General features: G+C 44.8%; 1 protein-coding gene across 1 annotated transcript in view; it reads right to left on the minus strand.

Moving 5' to 3' along the window:
• Positions 1–7,264: 7,264 nt before the first annotated feature.
• Positions 7,265–18,634, minus strand: part of cntnap2a (contactin associated protein 2a) — a 243,609-nt gene continuing 232,239 nt past the window's right edge. The window contains exons 25-27 of the mRNA XM_036935092.1: positions 10,556–10,834; positions 9,912–9,983; positions 7,265–9,635 (exon numbers count right to left, since the gene is read on the minus strand). Of these exons, the coding sequence (XP_036790987.1) occupies positions 9,433–9,635; positions 9,912–9,983; positions 10,556–10,834 (554 nt within the window). The 3' untranslated portion in view covers positions 7,265–9,432. The remainder of the gene's footprint in view (positions 9,636–9,911; positions 9,984–10,555; positions 10,835–18,634) is intronic.

An 18,634-nucleotide genomic window follows, 5' to 3' on the forward strand; every position in this document is an offset into this window, starting at 1 on the left:
AAGTGTTTGTTGTCATTCAACGAGAAAGGACTAGTTTTCATGCACATTTTTCCAATTGGGAAATACTGCACCAAACATCTTAATTAGGTGTAAAATTGTGTGACTAAGACATCCCCTGCAAAATTGTCAAAATTATTACAGATTTCTTGATTTATCTAGATCAGGTATTCCCAAACTAGGGGGGGTACGCGTAATGCTGTCGGGGGTACGCCAAATAAAAATGTAATTCACAATGTCTTTTTTTTCTTCACGTTTTCAAACAGCTCATTTATATTTTCCAACAGGGCTATACATTTGGGTGAGGTTGTTTTCTCGCCTGAGTGGCCTCGTTTCACTGCCAAAAAACAAATTAAACCATCTAGCGAAATAACAACACAATGTCAAATACAGGTAGCCTAGTCAAATAATTAACATCTAATCACATTACAGTTTTTCTCAGTCACTTTGGTGCATTTCTTAGATCAAAAGTGCAATTCTTGATACTACTTGTACAAATTCCAAATCATCTAGTCACTTGTGCACATCATTAAAGCAATTTCTTATTCCTTTGAACAAATTGCAATTGATAATGTACAAGTGTCAGCTTTTTTCCACATTATCAATTGCTCATGTCATGTTGATCAAAATATAGTAGATGGTTCTCTGTTGAATAGTCTTACCCCTCAAAACATCTAGGCAGTAGTTCCTTGCATAAGCCATTACATGCAAAATTGTTGAACTATTTGTCATAAACTGTCAAGCATAGTTTTACACATTTCTATTAGACCTTTTGTACAAAAAATGTGAATTGATGAATCGTGCAGGTGAAATTGACCCCCACTCATGAAGGAATGTAAAGTGTTAGTTCAACCAACAATCAACCAGTTGTCTAAATTGCTCAAAGGTGCATCTCATGAAGAATCAATTGGCAAGCATATATAGACAGACCACAACACAGAGTTGCAATTTTCCAATAATGGATGGACCAGGAAACGAACAGGGTCAACAGCCAAGAGGAGGAAGAAGAGGAGCAAGGATGCATGGTAGAAGGCAAAACAGAGGAAGAGGCAGAAGAGGACATAGGCGCATATCTGATGACATAAGGTCCACTATTGTAGACCATGTTGTCAATCATGCCCTTACAATGGCGGAGGCGTGTCGAAGGGTGCAGCCGAATATTGGGAGATCAACTGTGTCCTCAATAGTTCAAACGTTTCGAAGAGAGAACAGGTATATCCACCAGTGCACTGTTACTGTATATAAGCAGTATACTGTATACTTCCTACAATGCTTCATGCTTTACTGTAGTCCACTTGTATTTCACAGCATACAGAAATGTACTCTATACAGATACATACTGCACCTTACATGCACCCACCTGTATGTTTTACAGTAAAATGTGTGTTCGCATAGTTTTTGTCTATGTGAAAGTGTGCGGTGCATCACTGCATTTTTCCCCACATAGGACTGCAAGATTACCTCAAACCGGTGGCAGAGGACGCCTTTTCACACCTCAACAGGAGGAGGCTATTTGCACCATGGTCCGAGCAAACAATGCCATGAGACTCAGGGAAATACAAAGGACCATTATAGAAGACAACGATGTCTTTGAAAACATCCATACGGTTAGCATCTCAACCATCGACAGGGTGCTGCATAGAAACCAGATGAGTATGAAACAGCTGTACCGTGTACCATTCCAAAGGATTGAGGACAGAGTTAAGGAGCTACGGTACCAGTATGTACAGGTAAAACAAATATCTATGTAACTTTACTTTACTTTACAGCAACATTTTATAGTGATACATAGTACGGTAAGCATAAACTGCACACATTTCCATTGTTGTGGAAGGAACATGCAATATATGTAAATTTTATGTCACTCTTCCTTACCAAAACAAATTCAACTGTGTGTTCTGGGATATAGCGTATAATGGAGTTGGAATCAAGTGAACCCTCTCACAACTTTGTATACGTGGATGAGGCTGGCTTCAACCTGACCAAATGCAGAAGGCGGGGTCGGAATATCATCGGTCACAGAGCTACTGTGGATTTGCCAGGCCAACAGGGAGGAAATATCACCATGTGTGCTGCTATTTCGGAGCATGGTGTCCTAACCCATATCCCCCTTATAGGGCCATACAACACCCAGCATCTACTCAACTTTTTAGAGACTCTCTACAGGGCTCTCATCCCTGATGATGAGAGGGGTCTGTTTAGAGAGGATTTGCCAAAGTATGTGGTCATTTGTGATAATGTGAGTTTCCATCAATCAAACATCATAAGGCAAGGGTTTGTGACCCACCTGAGGATGCTCATAGAATTCCTCCCACCTTATTCACCATTCCTTAACCCAATTGAGGAGTTATTTTCAGCATGGAGGTGGAAGGTGTACGATCGTCAGCCACACACACAGATGACCCTGCTGGCTGCAATGGATGCAGCATGTGAGGACATCACAGTAGACGCCTGCAGAGGATGGATAAGGCATTCCAAAATATTCTTTCCACGTTGCATTGGAAGGGAAAATATCCGGTGTGATGTTGATGAGAATATGTGACAGGAACGTCTGGATGTGTAGAGACAGCACAGCAGTGCTGCGGGCAAAGTTGTGCCTTAGGGGTGGTTTCCTGTGTTTCTTTCTAATTTAGTTTTTTTTCCTTTGTGCCCCTTGGGTTGTCCAGTCTCTTTCAATCAATAACCCACATACAGTAATATGTAAATAGTACTGTTGAAATTGATATATGCCATAGAAGTGCAGCCTTGTGCATTTTCAATACAGTAACTGTCATCCAAACTGTAGCCTAAGTTTACATCAGGTAATACTGTCAAAGTACACAGTTACATTGACAACATGCCTAAACATTTTCACGACCTTGTTCGTGAACATTGACTCAATGACTTGTCATTCTGATGACACTGACATGATCATTGGCATGCATATTTACTTTTGAGAGATGTACTAAGGATTTTTAGTGACTGACTAGCTTTATAAACATATATATTGTATGTTGCAGTTTGTACAAATTGTTCTGAGAAATGCACTTATTATTTTGCACATGTTAGGGATGATGTGAAAAATGCACCAAAGCGACTGAGAAACTGTAACTTTGGGAAATCCACTAACTCACTAAATCCATTACTCTCTCGTGGGAAATCCACTAACTCACTAAATCCATTACTCTCTCGTGGGAAATCCACTAACTCACTAAATCCATTACTCTCTCGTGGGAAATCCATTAACTCACTAAATCCACTACTCTCTCGTGGGAAATCCACTAACTCACTAAATCCATTACTCTCTCGTGGGAAATCCACTAACTCACTAAATCCACTACTCTCTCGTGGGAAATCCATTAACTCACTAAATCCACTACTCTCTCGTGGGAAATCCACTAACTCACTAAATCCATTACTCTCTCGTGGGAAATCCATTAACTCACTAAATCCATTACTCTCTCGTGGGAAATCCACTAACTCACTAAATCCATTACTCTCTCGTGGGAAATCCACTAACTCACTAAATCCATTACTCTCTCGTGGGAAATCCACTAACTCACTAAATCCACTACTCTCTCGTGGGAAATCCACTAACTCACTAAATCCACTACTCTCTCGTGGGAAATCCACTAACTCACTAAATCCACTACTCTCTCGTGGGAAATCCACTAACTCACTAAATCCACTACTCTCTCGTGGGAAATCCACTAACTCACTAAATCCACTACTCTCTCGTGGGAAATCCACTAACTCACTAAATCCACTACTCTCTCATGGGAAATCCACTAACTCACTAAATCCATTACTCTCTCGTGGGAAATCCACTAACTCACTAAATCCATTACTCTCTCGTGGGAAATCCACTAACTCACTAAATCCATTACTCTCTCGTGGGAAATCCACTAACTCACTAAATCCACTACTCTCTCGTGGGAAATCCACTAACTCACTAAATCCACTACTCTCTCGTGGGAAATCCACTAACTCACTAAATCCATTACTCTCTCGTGGGAAATCCACTAACTCACTAAATCCACTACTCTCTCGTGAGAAACCCGCTAATGGTCCATATGTAGCCAAATGTAGCGTTTTCTGCATTATGCAATGATATGGGCAGCGACCATGTAACGCTTTCACAACATACAGAAGAAGTGCACTGGTTATCAAGGGGCAACGTATTGACATGTTTCACACTGATGCCCTTTGCAACCACGTACCTACGTGAGAGTGGATTCTCAGCCCTCACTAGCATGACAACTAAATACAGGCACAGATTGTGTGTGGAAAAAGACTGAGACTCTCCAATACAACCCAACACTGTAGAGTTATGTGCATCCTTTCAAGCACACCCTTCTCATTAACCTGTGGTGAGTTATTCACAATTTTTGATGAACAAATAAGGTTTTATATGTAAGATGGCAAAATAAAGAGCAAAATTATTGATTATAATTGTATATTATTATTTGTGCCCTGGTCCTATAAGAGCTTTTTGTCACTTCCCACAAGTGCCCCCGCACATTTGCTAACCGAGCTATCTGCATTGTGTCCCGCCACCCACCACCCCCTCTTTTACGCTACTGCTACTCTCTGTTTATCATATATGCATCGTCACTTTAACCATATCTACATGTACATACTACCTCAATCAGCCCGACTAACCAGTGTCTGTATATAGCCTCGCTACTGTTATAGCCTCGCTACTGTATATAGCCTCGCTACTGTATATAGCCTCGCTACTGTATATAGCCTCGCTACTGTTATAGCCTCGCTACTGTTTATAGCCTCGCTACTGTTATAGCCTCGCTACTGTATATAGCCTCGCTACTGTATATAGCCTCGCTACTGTATATAGCCTCGCTACTGTTATAGCCTCGCTACTGTATATAGCCTCGCTACTGTTATAGCCTCGCTACTGTATATAGCCTCGCTACTGTATATAGCCTCGCTAATGTTATAGCCTCGCTACTGTATATAGCCTCGCTACTCTTATAGCCTCGCTACTGTTATAACCTCGCTACTGTATATAGCCTCGCTATTGTATATAGCCTCGCTACTGTATATAGCCTCGCTACTGTTATAGCCTCGCTACTGTATATAGCCTCGCTACTCTTATAGCCTCGCTACTGTATATCTCCTCGCTACTGTATATAGCCTCGCTACTGTTATAGCCTCGCTACTGTATATAGCCTCGCTACTGTATATAGCCTCGCTACTGTTATAACCTTGCTACTGTATATAGCCTCGCTACTGTTATAGCCTCGCTACTCTTATAGCCTCGCTACTGTTATAACCTCGCTACTGTATATAGCCTCGCTATTGTATATAGCCTCGCTACTGTATATAGCCTCGCTACTGTATATAGCCTCGCTACTCTTATAGCCTCGCTACTGTATATAGCCTTGCTACTCTTATAGCCTCGCTACTGTATATCTCCTCGCTACTGTATATAGCCTCGCTACTGTTATAGCCTCGCTACTGTATATAGCCTCGCTACTGTATATAGCCTCGCTACTGTTATAACCTCGCTACTGCATATAGCCTCGCTACTGTTATAGCCTCGCTACTCTTATAGCCTCGCTACTGTATATCTCCTCACTACTGTATATAGCCTCGCTACTGTTATAGCCTCGCTACTGTATATAGCCTCGCTACTGTTATAGCCTCGCTACTGTATATAGCCTCGCTACTGTTATAGCCTCGCTACTGTATATAGCCTCGCTACTGTATATAGCCTCGCTACTGTATATAGCCTCGCTACTGTATATAGCCTCGCTACTGTTATAACCTCGCTACTGTATATAGCCTCGCTACTGTATATAGCCTCGCTACTGTTGTAGCCTCGCTACTGTATATAGCCTCGCTACTGTTATAGCCTCGCTACTCTTATAGCCTCGCTACTGTATATCTCCTCGCTACTGTATATAGCCTCGCTACTGTATATAGCCTCGCTACTGTTATAGCCTCGCTACTGTTATAGCCTCGCTACTGTATATAGCCTCGCTACTGTTATAGCCTCGCTACTGTTATAGCCTCGCTACTGTATATAGCCTCGCTACTGTATATAGCCTTGCTACTGTTATAGCCTCGCTACTGTATATCTCCTCGCTACTGTTATAGCCTCACTACTGTATATAGCCTCGCTACTGTATATAGCCTCGCTACTGTTATAGTCTCGCTACTGTATATAGCCTCGCTACTGTTATAGCCTCGCTACTGTTATTTTTCACTGTCTTTTTATTGTTTTATTTATTTACCTACCGATTGTTCACCTAATACCTTTTTTTGCACTATTGGTTAGGGCATTTAAGTAAGCATTTCACTGTAAGGTACCTGTTGTACTTGTATTTGGCGCACGTGACAAATAAACTTTGATTTGATTTGTGACAAACTCACACTAATTCTTATGTTTAATAAATGTATCGTATAGTGTTTGTGTAGCAGGCTTACAATGACGGCAAAAAACAACATTTGAGAGTGCGCTGACCCTGGTGCTAGAGGGGGTACGCAGCTGGAGGTTGAATGTTTGAAGGGGTACGGAACTATAAACGGTTTTGGAACCACGGATCTAGACGAATTCGGACTATTTTGAGGAAATGTGTTCTGGAAATGTGGTTGCTACGGTGTCTCAAGAGAGAGAAACAGTGATATTGACATTTTTTTTCTAGTTTTTCAAGCAATGGTCTTTAAGGGAGTATGCGAGGCACAAACGTTCGCTTCCCCTAGCTGGGTTCTGCAAACCGAACCTAATATGCGGCAACTTTAGAGCTGTCAAATGCACAAGCAGCTTCTGTCATTAGGCCTGTACCTAAATTGGACATTGCCATTGGCAGCACGGAGTCGCATTAAGAGAAATCCCATGCAGATAGAAATCCAAATGATTTTGTTTAATGAATGTCAATTTGAGTGTCATTATTTCCATATAACACATGAGTGGGATGGGTGTGGCTTTGTGTCAATGATTAAGAGCAGCTGCTCATCAACTTGACAGCTCCAACTTAGTTAATATGGAGGACATGATCTGAATAACGTTGCCTACTTAACTGCAGATGAAGTCAGGAGAAAAAGTGTTGTTTCATATCTGACCTACTTTACTTATTAACAAACCTGTAAAATGACGACTCAGCATTCTCTCTCTCACCCCCCTCCCTCCCTCAAACATTTTCTCCGTCTCTCTCTCCCACCCCCTCTCCCTCCCTCAAACATGTTCTCCCTGACAAACACACATACCCAACATTGTGCCATCCTTGACTAGGTCCCCACCAGATGAATACACGGTAGCCCTGGATGTAAATACGGTCTTTATTGTACTGTACAGAGCTGAAAGCAAGACTGAGATGACTGACAGTAGCCTGGTGGCTAGATGTGGCATGACAACGAACATTAGATGGCTAAACTCACCAACAGACATTGGTGACGGCTGACGGCCTTGTCTTGGTGCTTTTAGTCTCCGTCTTCTCTGTGTGGGTTATGGTGTCCTTAGTGTGGAATTTTCCGAGACGATATACAAACATTTCACAACATTTTATAAAGCAATATAGAAAAAAAGAACAAAGAAAAATGAACCATGACAACAAGCTACAAAAATGGCAGTCATGACATCATCACACTGTATCCGGGTAACACCGGTATGAAGTAAACATTTGGAACGACTGATAGACATGATAAATAAATATGAATATCAAAAATATGTACATGTCTAAAAAAAGAAAGAAGGAAAATGACTGGCGCTGACATGGGTCTGTCTCTACCACTACGGTGCTGTGTAACCGCGTTGTGTCGCCAAGAGGAAGGATAGTGGCTGACTCCTGAAGGCACGGTGGGTTAAACCATTAAACACTGTACGACCAAGCCTCGAACCCTCACGCTCTACCACAAAGCCTTGTCCTATGGAACGCAGGCTACACCCCTCTATGCCACCGACCCTGTCTACACGCAAAAACAACACTTTCAACATAAGGTAAGATGTCTAGCCTTCTCTCGTTCTCATTGTGTCTCACGAGACAAACTCTCGGGATTAGAAGTTTCATGAGCGATCGAATTGATCAATCTTGGAAAACAAACACGAGAACATAAGACTGAAGTGTTTGGCAACAGAATACACACTGAAAGTTCACTCACAGGAAGGAAAGAAAGCCATCTGCCATGCAGAGTGTTTATCTATGTTTTCCCCATCATGCTTTGAGACATTCCTCTCCAGTCATCGATGAGGAGGAATTCTCGTTGATACAATCTAATGTCATAATTAAATTAAAGTAAACTTCTCTCTCATACATGTGCTGTGCTTAGAATTATTACATATACTATGTGAAATGTCTTGTAAATGTAGAGTACCAATGTCGCTGAATAAATAAACATATTCAAATATAAATAAAATATATTTATAAATAAAATCTATTTACAGCATGACTTTTGACATCCATGTTTCTGTAATAACACATGGAGGGACTGGTTTGTGGGGTGTATATGGAAAATGAACATGTAAGCGTGACCAACAGAAATGTTAAACTTAGAAACAGATGATTTAACATAACCTGTCAGATCTCAGTTTAAAGTGGCAATCAGTTTGTGTCCCCTGCCCGTTTCCGTAAAAAGCTGAGGGATGGGGCTGGAGAAACTCTCAAATTCATAGACAGAGCTATGAATGCAAGGACTGACCATCCATGATATCAACATTATAGTTATAATCATGTTTTGAGGCTATATAGTGTTTGTTTACATTTACTTTGCTTTCAAACATTGGAGTAAAACAAGCTTATATTTCAGGTTCTGATGGGGTACGACTGTTGAACTAAGCTCATGAGACATTTATAAGTTACATTCTTCAAGAATCAATGGGTACATATAATGAATGTATAAGTCCAATAGTGGATGTGGCAACTCCTGATTGCCCCTTTAAAAAACAAACAAGTCTGTGCTAGTGTATGATCCAGTGGTTATTATTATTATTCATATACAGAGGTCAAATACATAAGTCAAATAACTTGAGCCGTGGTAATTGAGTTTGATTTAGTTTGGTACAATGGAGACAAGAGAATAGTCCCAAAAGTGCAAACTCCAAGCTGAATCAATGACATTTTGATGTACTTGAGATATGTATTTGCTCCAGATTTGTTATTATATATCTATTATGTATTCAAAGGACTCCTGACAACTCCCAAATACAATACAAAGAAGGACTCATCAGTTACTATGTACAGATTTAGTCTCTCAACGCAACGTTCCAATAGACTCTCTTCTCTCTTCTGCTTTTATGAAAAAAAAATCAGATTTCTGTACACCATTCTTTACCCACTTCTGCCCCCTCCTCCATTCAGTAGGGACACTATTGGATGACATCTCTCTCCATCTCTCCTGCGATTGGTCAATAGATGAAACTCCCACTCTCCAATTCTCATGTGATTGTTGGTTAGATACACAGCCACCCCTTCTCTCTCTCTGTCTTTCTATTGGCAGTTAGATGAACCACTCTTTCTTTGATTCGTCGATGGTCTCTGGGTTGGGGTCGGTGCCGATGATGGTGGTGTCAGCTGATTCGCCACTGGCTGGCTCCGCCGCTTTCGACTCATTGGTGTGGTAGGAGCCCTTGTGACGGAACATGTAGCGAATCAGGAACGCCAGCGTGCACAGGATGGTGAAGATCACCACGGCAATGATACCTGGGGGCGGAGGTATAGAAGTACTTTTAGAAGTACATGTCATTTTATGAGAAAGAATATTGATATGGCCAGTTGAGGTTAGAGAACCAATTTATAGAGGAACATTTGTAATACATTTGTTGACATCATGTATGGGAGACACATTTGGAGACACTTATCTGCAGCGGAGGCGACTGAATGCCAAGAGATCAAGATCACATCTGGACCTGGCACAGAGTCATGTCTCTGTGGTACGCCTCTTTAAAGATAACAGATATGTGAATATGCTGAACATACCTCCTATAATAGCTGAGTTCCTGTTGACTCCATCTGGGATCACTCTCTCTTCATTAAATGGGAACTCTGCACCTGGAGACACACAGAGACAGGAAATACAGATCACATCAGCCATACAGACACACATACACACGCTCGGACATGCACACACGTGCACGTGCACACACCACTGTCATTCAACTTTAATGAATCCACACCAGGCCAAGCTGTCCAGTCTCCCACTAATTGGCTTTTATCCCTCCCGATGGAGAAATCTGTCAGGTAGACGAGTGGAGAGAGAGAGCGAGAGAGAGAAGAGAGAGAGAAAGAAAGAGAAAGAGGTGACAGGGATTGGAGAAAGGCAAGAGAGAGTGGGTTGATGATAGACGATAGAGAGAGAGAGAGAGAGAGAGAGAGAGAGAGAGAGAGAGAGAGAAGAAGAGGAGTAAGAAGAGACCGTGAGACTGATGAATCTGCTCTGTCAGTTTTGCTTCTGGCTCCTGGATCAATAGATGTGATCGACCAGAAACAGAGACAGAGACAGACAAGTAGAGACAACCATTCCACTGGATCACAAGGAAGACTGCAGCACCCACAATATGATAATGTGTGTGTGTGCCTGCTTTTCCTGCAGAAATGTTTGTATGTGTGTGTGGGTATCGTACCTGAGTCCAGGCGCCAAGGATCGGTTGCAGCAGACATTGGTGGGATGGTGAGAGGCGAGGCTCCACAGTTAGATTCTACCAGCTTACCCTGGTAGGACACTGGCACAGACTGTCTGTCTGTCGGTTTGTCTGGATGTCTGTCTATCGGTCTATCTGCTACAAGGTTTCTTAGGGCTGTTTTCAGGGGTGTGACTCCGTTGAACTGGACGCGTGACAGACAGCCTATGAACCCTGGAGTGTTATAACGCTCTATAAGCGCTGGGTCTATCACGCCGGTCTCTGAGGAGAGAAAGAGAGAGAGAAACAGAGCGAGGCAGATAGTGGTTTGAGTTTTAACAAGATTGTATTTTACGATACAAAACTTTAAGGCAGCACCCAGTATTAATAGTCCAAAGCAGAAGGCTGAGAAATGAGGAGAGGAAGGAAATGTACATAATCAGCACTTATATTTCCAGCAAACCAACTGCAGCAGAGTGTACAGTAAGCCACTGGCCACAGCACTTTCTTCCTACCAGCTATCAGACACCTGCATCAGCACATTTACAGGGAAATCATCAAGACATCACCACCATGGGATACAACACACACGCACACACACACGCACACACACACGCACACACACACACGCACACACACACACACGCACACACACACGCACACACACACGCACACACACGCACACACACACACGCGCGCACGCATGCACACACACACGCACGCACGCACGCACGCGCACACACACGCACACACAAACAACGTCATTAGAATGTGTGAGCAGGTTTTTAAATCAGTTGCAATGACTAATCTTCCGTGCTGTTAGAGACAGGAAAGAAGGGGAGGAAGAGCGAGACAGACAGACAGACAGACAGACAGACAGAAGAGCTGGTTTGCAGTACCTTTTTTGGAAAGTAGTACCTATTCAGTATGTTAATTGGGACAGAAGAGCCCGTACACTAAAGATTCTCAGAAGGAGACATAAGACTTAAGAGCTAGTGTAGCCTGAACCTTTAAACACACCTTCTTCAAGGAAAGAAGAAGACACGTTATTTCCAAAAAACAGAGCAACAAGGGACACAAGCAACAAGGAGTAGTCCAAGGAACCACCCAACTCAGAGGATAGGAAAAGAGCAACAAGAAAGGACACACAGCCATCAGCAGGCAACAAGATCAAGGAATCCACTCAGGACCAGAGAATACAAGGCCATCTCTTCTCCTTTGTTCTGCTCGATGTGGCCTAGCCAATGGTCAAAGACTTTGCCCACAAACTGAGTATAACACTCTTAATATTTACACACACCGAGGTCTCTCTTCTCGTCTTTCATTCTATTTCATTCTACATGATCACTCTCATTATGTTTGCAAATATTTTGATGAGCGTTATTAAGTGTTGATTGTATAAAGAACTTGTGTTTGTCTTGTTATTCTGGTAAAAAGCTCCAATTGATTCTCAAAGAATTAAGAATTATTACTAAAATAAAGTCAGTTCTTAGAGGACCATTTCGTCCAATAACTGGACTGGGACTCATTAATAATATCATAGTAAGAAGTGTATACACTACCTTACATGGGCTTATACTGTGTGTATGTACTGTTGGGCCCTTTGGCCACACACCCTGAACAGGAAAAACACAGGACCCAAGTTAGAGTCTGTAGAATAGGGCCAGGAGGTTTTACGGTCAGTCAGGGAAAACAGATAACATTACAATAACACACAAACTCCCTTCACTCGTTCTCCACTATCTTTCTCCACCTCCCTGCTCCTTTCACCTTCTCTGTCTCTCTCTCTTCTCTGTCTCTCTCTTCTCTGTCTCTCTCTTCTCTGTCTCTCTCTTCTCTGTCTCTCTCTTCTCTGTCTCTCTCCCGTCTCTGTCTCTCGCTCTTCTCTGTCTCTCTCTTCTCTGTCTCTCTCTTCTCTGTCTCTCTCTTCTCTGTCTCTCTCTTCTCTGTCTCTCTCCCGTCTCTGTCTCTCTCTCTTCTCTGTCTCTCTCTTCTCTGTCTCTCTCTTCTCTGTCTCTCTCACGTCTCTGTCTCTCTCACGTCTCTGTCTCTCTCCCCTCTCTGTCTCTCTCCCGTCTCTGTCTCTCTCCCGTCTCTGTCTGTCTCTTTTCTGTCTCTCTCCCGTCTCTGTCTCTCTCCCTTCTCTGTCTCTCTCACGTCTCTGTCTCTCTCCCGTCTCTGTCTCTCTCCCGTCTCTGTCTCTCTCCCGTCTCTGTCTGTCTCTTCTCTGTCTCTCTCCCGTCTCTGTCTCTCTCCCTTCTCTGTCTCTCTCCCGTCTCTGTCTCTCTCTTCTCTGTCTCTCTCTTCTCTGTCTCTCTCACGTCTCTGTCTCTCTCACGTCTCTGTCTCTCTCCCGTCTCTGTCTCTCTCCCGTCTCTGTCTCTCTCCCGTCTCTGTCTGTCTCTTCTCTGTCTCTCTCCCGTCTCTGTCTCTCTCCCTTCTCTGTCTCTCTCCCGTCTCTGTCTCTCCCGTCTCTGTCTCTCCCTTCTCTGTCTCTCTCTTCTCTGTCTCTCTCACGTCTCTGTCTCTCTCACATCTCTGTCTCTCTCCCGTCTCTGTCTGTCTCTCTCCCGTCTCTGTCTCTCTCTCTTCTCTGTCTCTCTCCCGTCTCTGTCTCTCTCTCTTCTCTGTCTCTCTCTTCTCTGTCTCTCTCTTCTCTGTCTCTCTCACGTCTCTGTCTCTCTCCCGTCTCTGTCTCTCTCCCGTCTCTGTCTCTCTCCCGTCTCTGTCTGTCTCTTCTCTGTCTCTCTCCCGTCTCTGTCTCTCTCCCTTCTCTGTCTCTCTCCCGTCTCTGTCTCTCTCCCGTCTCTGTCTCTCTCCCGTCTCTGTCTCTCTCCCTTCTCTGTCTCTCTCCCGTCTCTGTCTATCTCCCATCTCTGTCTGTCTCTTCTCTGTCTCTCTCCCGTCTCTGTCTCTCTCCCGTCTCTGTCTCGCTCACGTCTCTGTCTCTCTCCCGTCTCTGTCTCTCTCCCGTCTCTGTCTCTCTCCCGTCTCTGTCTCTCTCCCGTCTCTGTCTCTTTCCCTTCTCTGTCTCTCTCCCGTCTCTGTCTCTCTCCCGTCTCTGTCTCTCTCCCGTCTCTGTCTCTCTCCCGTCTCTGTCTCTCTCCCGTCTCTGTCTCTCTCCCTTCTCTGTGTCTCTCCCGTCTCTGTCTCTCTCCCGTCTCTGTCTCTCTCCCGTCTCTGTCTCTCTCACGTCTCTGTCTCTCTCCCTTCTCTGTCTCTTTCCCGTCTCTGTCTCTCTCCCGTCTCTGTCTCTCTCTCGTCGCTGTCTCTCTCCCGTCTCTGTCTCTCTCCCGTCTCTGTCGCTCTCTCGTCTCTGTCTCTCTCCCTTCTCTGTCTCTCTCCCGTCTCTGTCTCTCTCTCGTCTCTGTCTCTCTCCCTTCTCTTCTCTGTCTCTCTCTTCTCTGTCTCTCTCCCGTCTCTGTCTCTCTCCCGTCTCTGTCTCTCTCCCGTCTCTGTCTCTCTCCCTTCTCTGTCTCTCTCCCGTCTCTGTCTCTCTCTTCTCTGTCTCTCTCCCGTCTCTGTCTCTCTCCCGTCTTTGTCTCTCTCTCGTCTCTGTCTCTCTCCCGTCTCTGTCTCTCTCTTCTCTGTCTCTCCCTTCTCCTCTCTGTCTCTCTCCCGTCTCTGTCTCTCTCTCGTCTCTGTCTCTCTCCCGTCTCTGTCACTCTCCCGTCTCTGTCTCTCTCCCGTCTCTGTCTCTCTCTTCTCTGTCTCTCCCTTCTCTTCTCTGTCTCTCCCTTCTCTTCTCTGTCTCTCTCTTCTCTGTCTCTCCCTTCTCTTCTCTGTCTCTCTCTTCTCTGTCTCTCTCTTCTCTGTCTTTCCCTTCTCTTCTCTGTCTCTCTCCATCTCTGTCTCTCTCCCGTCTCTGTCTCTCTCTTCTCTGTCTCTCTTCCGTCTCTGTCTCGTCTCTGTCTCTCTCCCGTCTCTGTCTCTCTCTTCTCTGTCTCTCTCCCTTCTCTTCTCTGTCTCTCTCTTCTCTGTCTCTCTCGTCTCTGTCTCTCTCCCGTCTCTGTCTCTCTCCCGTCTCTGTCTCTCTCCCTTCTCTGTCTCTCTCCCATCTCTGTCTCTCTCCCGTCTCTGTCTCTCTCTTCTCTGTCTCTCTCCCGTCTCTGTCTCTCTCTTCTCTGTCTCTCTCCCGTCTCTGTCTCTCTCTCGTCTCTCTCCCGTCTCTGTCTCTCTCTTCTCTGTCTCTCCCTTCTCTTCTCTGTCTCTCTCCCGTCTCTGTCTCTCTCTCGTCTCTGTCTCTCTCCCGTCTCTGTCTCTCTCCCGTCTCTGTCCCTCTCCCGTCTCTGTCTCTCTCTTCTCTCTCTCCCTTCTCTTCTCTGTCTCTCTCTTCTCTGTCTCTCTCTTCTCTGTCTCTCTCTTCTCTGTCTCTCCCTTCTCTTCTCTGTCTCTCTCCCGTCTCTGTCTCTCTCCCGTCTCTGTCTCTCTCTTCTCTGTCTCTCCCTTCTCTTCTCTGTCTCTCTCCCGTCTCTGTCTCTCTCTCGTCTCTGTCTCTCTCCCGTCTCTGTCTCTCTCTTCTCTGTCTCTCTCTTCTCTGTCTCTCTCCCGTCTCTGTCTCTCTCTTCTCTGTCTCTCTCCCGTCTCTGTCTCTCTCTCGTCTCTGTCTCTCTCCCGTCTCTGTCTCTCTCTTCTCTGTCTCTCCCTTCTCTTCCTTTCTTTCTCTCGCTTTATATTTCTATTATTTTTGTTGTGTATCCGCCGGTGGAGAGCTTTGAGTGTTTTGAAAAGTATTCAAAAGATCAAATGTATTGTCATTACTCTTTCTCTCTCTGTGTCTCTCGTTCCACTCCTCCTCCTCAGGCTTCAAAGAATGGAGGAGGTTCAAACGCAACGTTAACACAGAGGGGGGGGGGGGGGGGGATGCAGCAGAAAAACAGACTAACAACCTCAAACACACAGAATATTGAGTGTGTGTGAGTGTGTCTGTGCTTGTGTGTGTGTGTCTGTGCTTGTGTGTGTGTGTGTAACTGGATCTCCTACAGACACAAGATACCAGATTTCTCTCTGCGGCGATAATGTTTGACAGATTCAGGCTAGGTATCAGAATGTGTTGTGTGTGTTTAGTGTGTGTGTGTGTAACTGGACCTCCTACAGACACGAGATATACAGATTCAGGCTATGTATCAGAGTGTGTGTGTGTGTGTTCAGATCTAAGGCACTGTCCAGAGCTGACAGATTAATGAGCCTTTGGTCATCCGTTCCAATCCCACAATGCAGTGCATGGCTGGAGAAACGCTTTGATATCAGGTCACTGCTGATGGCCCTGTCAAAGGAGCTACACACACACACACACACACACACACCACACACACACACACACACACACACACACACACACACACACACACACACACCACACACACACACACACACACACACACACACACACACACACACACACACCACACACACACACACACACACACACACACACCACACACACACAATACACACACACACACACACACACACACACACCACACACACACACACCTTGTTTAGGAGAGATAACGTGCTGCTTGAGAGGAAGCTTATGGAGATACTGGCTGTCCAGGATGTGTGTGTGTGTTTTCGCTTGTGCCTGTGTTGCTTCACTGCCTCAGAATAAGCACTGATAACATTCTCATGAATATACAATGAATATGAGTATGATTCGCCTCTTTTCATGATCTGCTTGTATTACTAAACATGTGTTCTCCCTCTCTCTTCTGCCTCTCTCTTCTCTCTCTCTCAGCAATATTACTGAGCATATGCACATCTCTCAGAGAGTGGACTTGAATACTAATAAGATACTGATATAACACTTAAAGGCTCAGGCTGGTCCACTAATAGGCTGGTCCCAGGTATTAAGCTTTGCCATACAGGCTTGTCTTGGCATAATCAACAAGACAGACAATCAGACCGTCTCTGACAGAAATACTGACTGACGGACAGACGATCAGACCGACAGACAGACAGACAGACAGACAGACTGACGGTCAGACAGACAGACAGGCGGTCAGACAGACGGACAGCCAGACAGACAGACGGACAGCCAGACGGTCAGACAGACAGCCTGACAGACGGTCAGACGGACAGCCAGACAGACGGTCAGACAGACAGACAGACGGTCAGACAGACAGACAGACAGACAGACAGACAGACAGACGGACGGACAGATGGTCAGACAGACAGACAGACAGACAGACAGACGGACGGACGGACAGACAGACAGACAGACGAACTGACAGACGGTCAGACAGACAGACAGACAGACAGACGGTCAGACAGATGGACAGACAGACAGACGGATAGCCAGACAGACGGTCAGACGGACAGCCAGACAGACGGTCAGACGGACAGACAGACAGACGGACAGACAGACAGACGGTCAGACAGACAGACGGACGGACAGACAGATGGTCAGACAGACAGATGGTCAGACAGACAGACAGACAGACAGACAGACAGACAGACAGACAGGAGTTGGCTGAGGCCCAAAAAGATTGAACCATGCTAATCATACTCTTCCAATGTGACACAAACATGATTGTGCCTGTGGACCAGCCTGTTCCTAACAGCCCTTCTAGGCTTAGCTCTCCAGTTCCCCACGACCTGTAACTCCTGTTACGGCTGAATGTAGATGACTGTTCTATTTCAGTAATGACACCAGCACAATGCATCAGATCTACGTCATACACACCAGTGGAGGCTGCTGAGGGGAGGACGGCTCATAATACTGTCTGGAACGGAGCCAATGGAATGGCATCAAACACATGGATACCATTCCAGTTATTCCGCTCCAGCCACTACCACGAGCTTGTTCTCCCCAATTAAGGTGCCACCAACCTCCTGTGATACACACCAGTTGGTTGGTCCCTTTGGTCCAATGAGAATTGATAAAAATGTATTGGGAGGAACTGCGAATACAAGAGCTGACCGGAGCTGTTATTGGGTGAGAAAAGCGGGATGATGGGGGAAAGGGGGGTAAGAGGGAGGGAGCGATTGGTTGAGGATGAGGAGAAGGACAGGTGGAGGGAGGACAAAGGTGGAGAGAAAGGGATGTGAGTGGTTGATAGAAAAGGGGGAGAGGGGACAGTGAGAGGGGAAAAGGGGTGATGAGAGAAGCACTTAAATGGAGGGACGACCAGAGGAGAGAAAGGGTGAAAGGATCAAACAGGGTTACCATGGCAACAAATGGAAGCTTAAGGCAGAACGAGAGAGTAAGAGAGAGCGAGAGAAAAAAGAAGAAGGGAAAAAAAGAAAGAAGGGCATGAGAGGGATGGAGAGAGAGAGAGAGACTAAAAGGAGGATTGGTAATAATGAGAAACAAAATGATCCTAGCTGTGTTCGTATACCCATACTAACCTACTGTATACTACATACTTAATGAGTATGTACTACATAATATTTTCTATTAGTTCATTTTAGTATACTGAAAACAAACAGTATGTTTTCAGTTGAGTGTACTAGCTCTCAGCCTGTCTACCGGAACTTGATGCTGTTGTTATGTAACCTCTTGCTAGCTAGTTAGCATGACAAATGACTAGTTAGACATTTTACGACTTCGGGTGTGTTCTTAAATTCAATCTGGAGTGCCAGAGTACGCTCATACATTCAGAGCATTGTCAGATTGTCCGTTTGTAAATCAAGAGTGTTTCGCTCTCGTAGCACACACTGGACGCTCGGGCCAGGGAGTAGGGTTGATTTGAGCGTTCTAACGGCAGTCAAGCGCCCAAGCTAACATTAGCTAGCTTGCTAGCTAGCTTCTTCCAGACACAAATGAGAGAACACCTCTCATTTCTCTGGCGATTTGACTCGCCCTAGCAGAGCTGGTTAGGCAGTTTTCATGTTATCCAGAGCGTTGGTGACTGTAACTGTGCTGCTGGCAACAATTTAATTACGCTTTTTTGCCCATGTTTACTGACACCGGCCATATTCAAAGAGTGTTGAGCACTCATAAATTCATTATTCTGCGCTCTGGTACACAGACCAGAGTGCTCTGATATCGGAGTAGATAACCGGAGCGAATTTAGAAAGCACCCGAATGTCCATTGAGAACGCCCAACGACTATACCATTAGCTAAGCTAAGAATGACG

Source organism: Oncorhynchus mykiss, chromosome 11 (genome assembly GCF_013265735.2).
Source record: "Oncorhynchus mykiss isolate Arlee chromosome 11, USDA_OmykA_1.1, whole genome shotgun sequence".
Classification (NCBI taxonomy): Eukaryota; Metazoa; Chordata; class Actinopteri; order Salmoniformes; family Salmonidae; genus Oncorhynchus; species Oncorhynchus mykiss.